General features: G+C 52.7%; 1 protein-coding gene across 1 annotated transcript; it reads left to right on the top strand.

Annotated features, from left to right (window-relative positions):
* Positions 1 to 345: 345 nt before the first annotated feature.
* LOC137230808 (guanine nucleotide exchange factor subunit RIC1-like) lies at positions 346 to 1,041 on the top strand (the record flags this gene model as incomplete). Its single annotated transcript, XM_067750892.1, has 1 exon — positions 346 to 1,041. A coding segment is annotated over one exon (696 nt), but the record flags the coding sequence as incomplete, so codon positions are not given.
* Between the last annotated feature and the right edge of the window lie 226 nt (positions 1,042 to 1,267).

Here is a 1,267-nt window from a genome sequence, read left to right as displayed (position 1 = left end):
ATCCATCCATTCACCCACCCATCCACCCACTCATTCACCCATCCATCAATCCATTGATCCATTTGATCCATCCACCCAACCATCCATCCATCCATCCATCCATCCATCCACCCATCCACCCATCCATCCATCCATCTATCCATCCATCCATCCATCCACCCATTCATCCATCTATCCATCCATCCATCCATCCACCCATCCATCCATCCACCCATCCATCCATCCATCCATCCATCCACCCATCCATCCATCCATCCATTCACCCACCCATCCACCCACTCATTCACCCATCCATCAATCCATTGATCCATTTGATCCATCCACCCAACCATCCATCCATCCATCCATCCATCCATCCATCCACCCATCCACCCATCCATCCATCCATCCATCTATCCATCCATCCATCCATCCACCCATTCATCCATCTATCCATCCATCCATCCATCCACCCATCCATCCATCCACCCATCCATCCATCCATCCATCCATCCACCCATCCATCCATCCACTCATCCATCCATCCACCCACCCATCCATCCATCCATCCATCCATCCACCCATCCATCCATCCATCCATCCATCCACCCATCCATCCATCCATCCATCCATCCATCCATCCACTCATCCATCCATCCATCCATCCATCCATCCATCCATCCATCCATCCACTCATCCATCCATCCATCCATCCATCCACTCATCCATCCATCCACCCACCCATCCATCCATCCATCCATCCATCCACCCATCCACCCATCCATCCATCCATCCACCCATCCACCCATCCATCCATCCACCCATCCACCCATCCACCCATCCACCCATCCATCCATCCATCCATCCATCCACCCATCCATCCATCCATCCACCCATCCATCCACCCATCCATCCATCCACCCATCCATCCATCCATCCACCCATCCAACCATCCACCCATCCATCCATCCATCCATCCATCCACCCATCCATCCATCCGTCCATCCAGCCACCCACCCATCCATCCATCAATCTGATCAATGCTCAATGAACCACACATAATGCTGAGACCAGCTCTGGCTGCTGGGTGCTGGGGACACAAGGGAATCAGACATGGTCTTTGCCCTGAGGAGTTCTCAGCTTTATTCTGAGGAAAGATCAGGGAAGAAACAATTGCAACACGACAGGATCCATGCTCTGGTTGAGGCCGGGACAGTGGGCACCCAAGGAGCCTTAACTCAGCTGGAGTTAGACCGAGGAAGTCTTCCCAGGGGAGGAGACCTTGACT

Source organism: Pseudorca crassidens, chromosome 9 (genome assembly GCF_039906515.1).
Source record: "Pseudorca crassidens isolate mPseCra1 chromosome 9, mPseCra1.hap1, whole genome shotgun sequence".
NCBI lineage: Eukaryota > Metazoa > Chordata > Mammalia > Artiodactyla > Delphinidae > Pseudorca > Pseudorca crassidens.
This window is presented reverse-complemented; position numbering and strand designations above follow the sequence as displayed.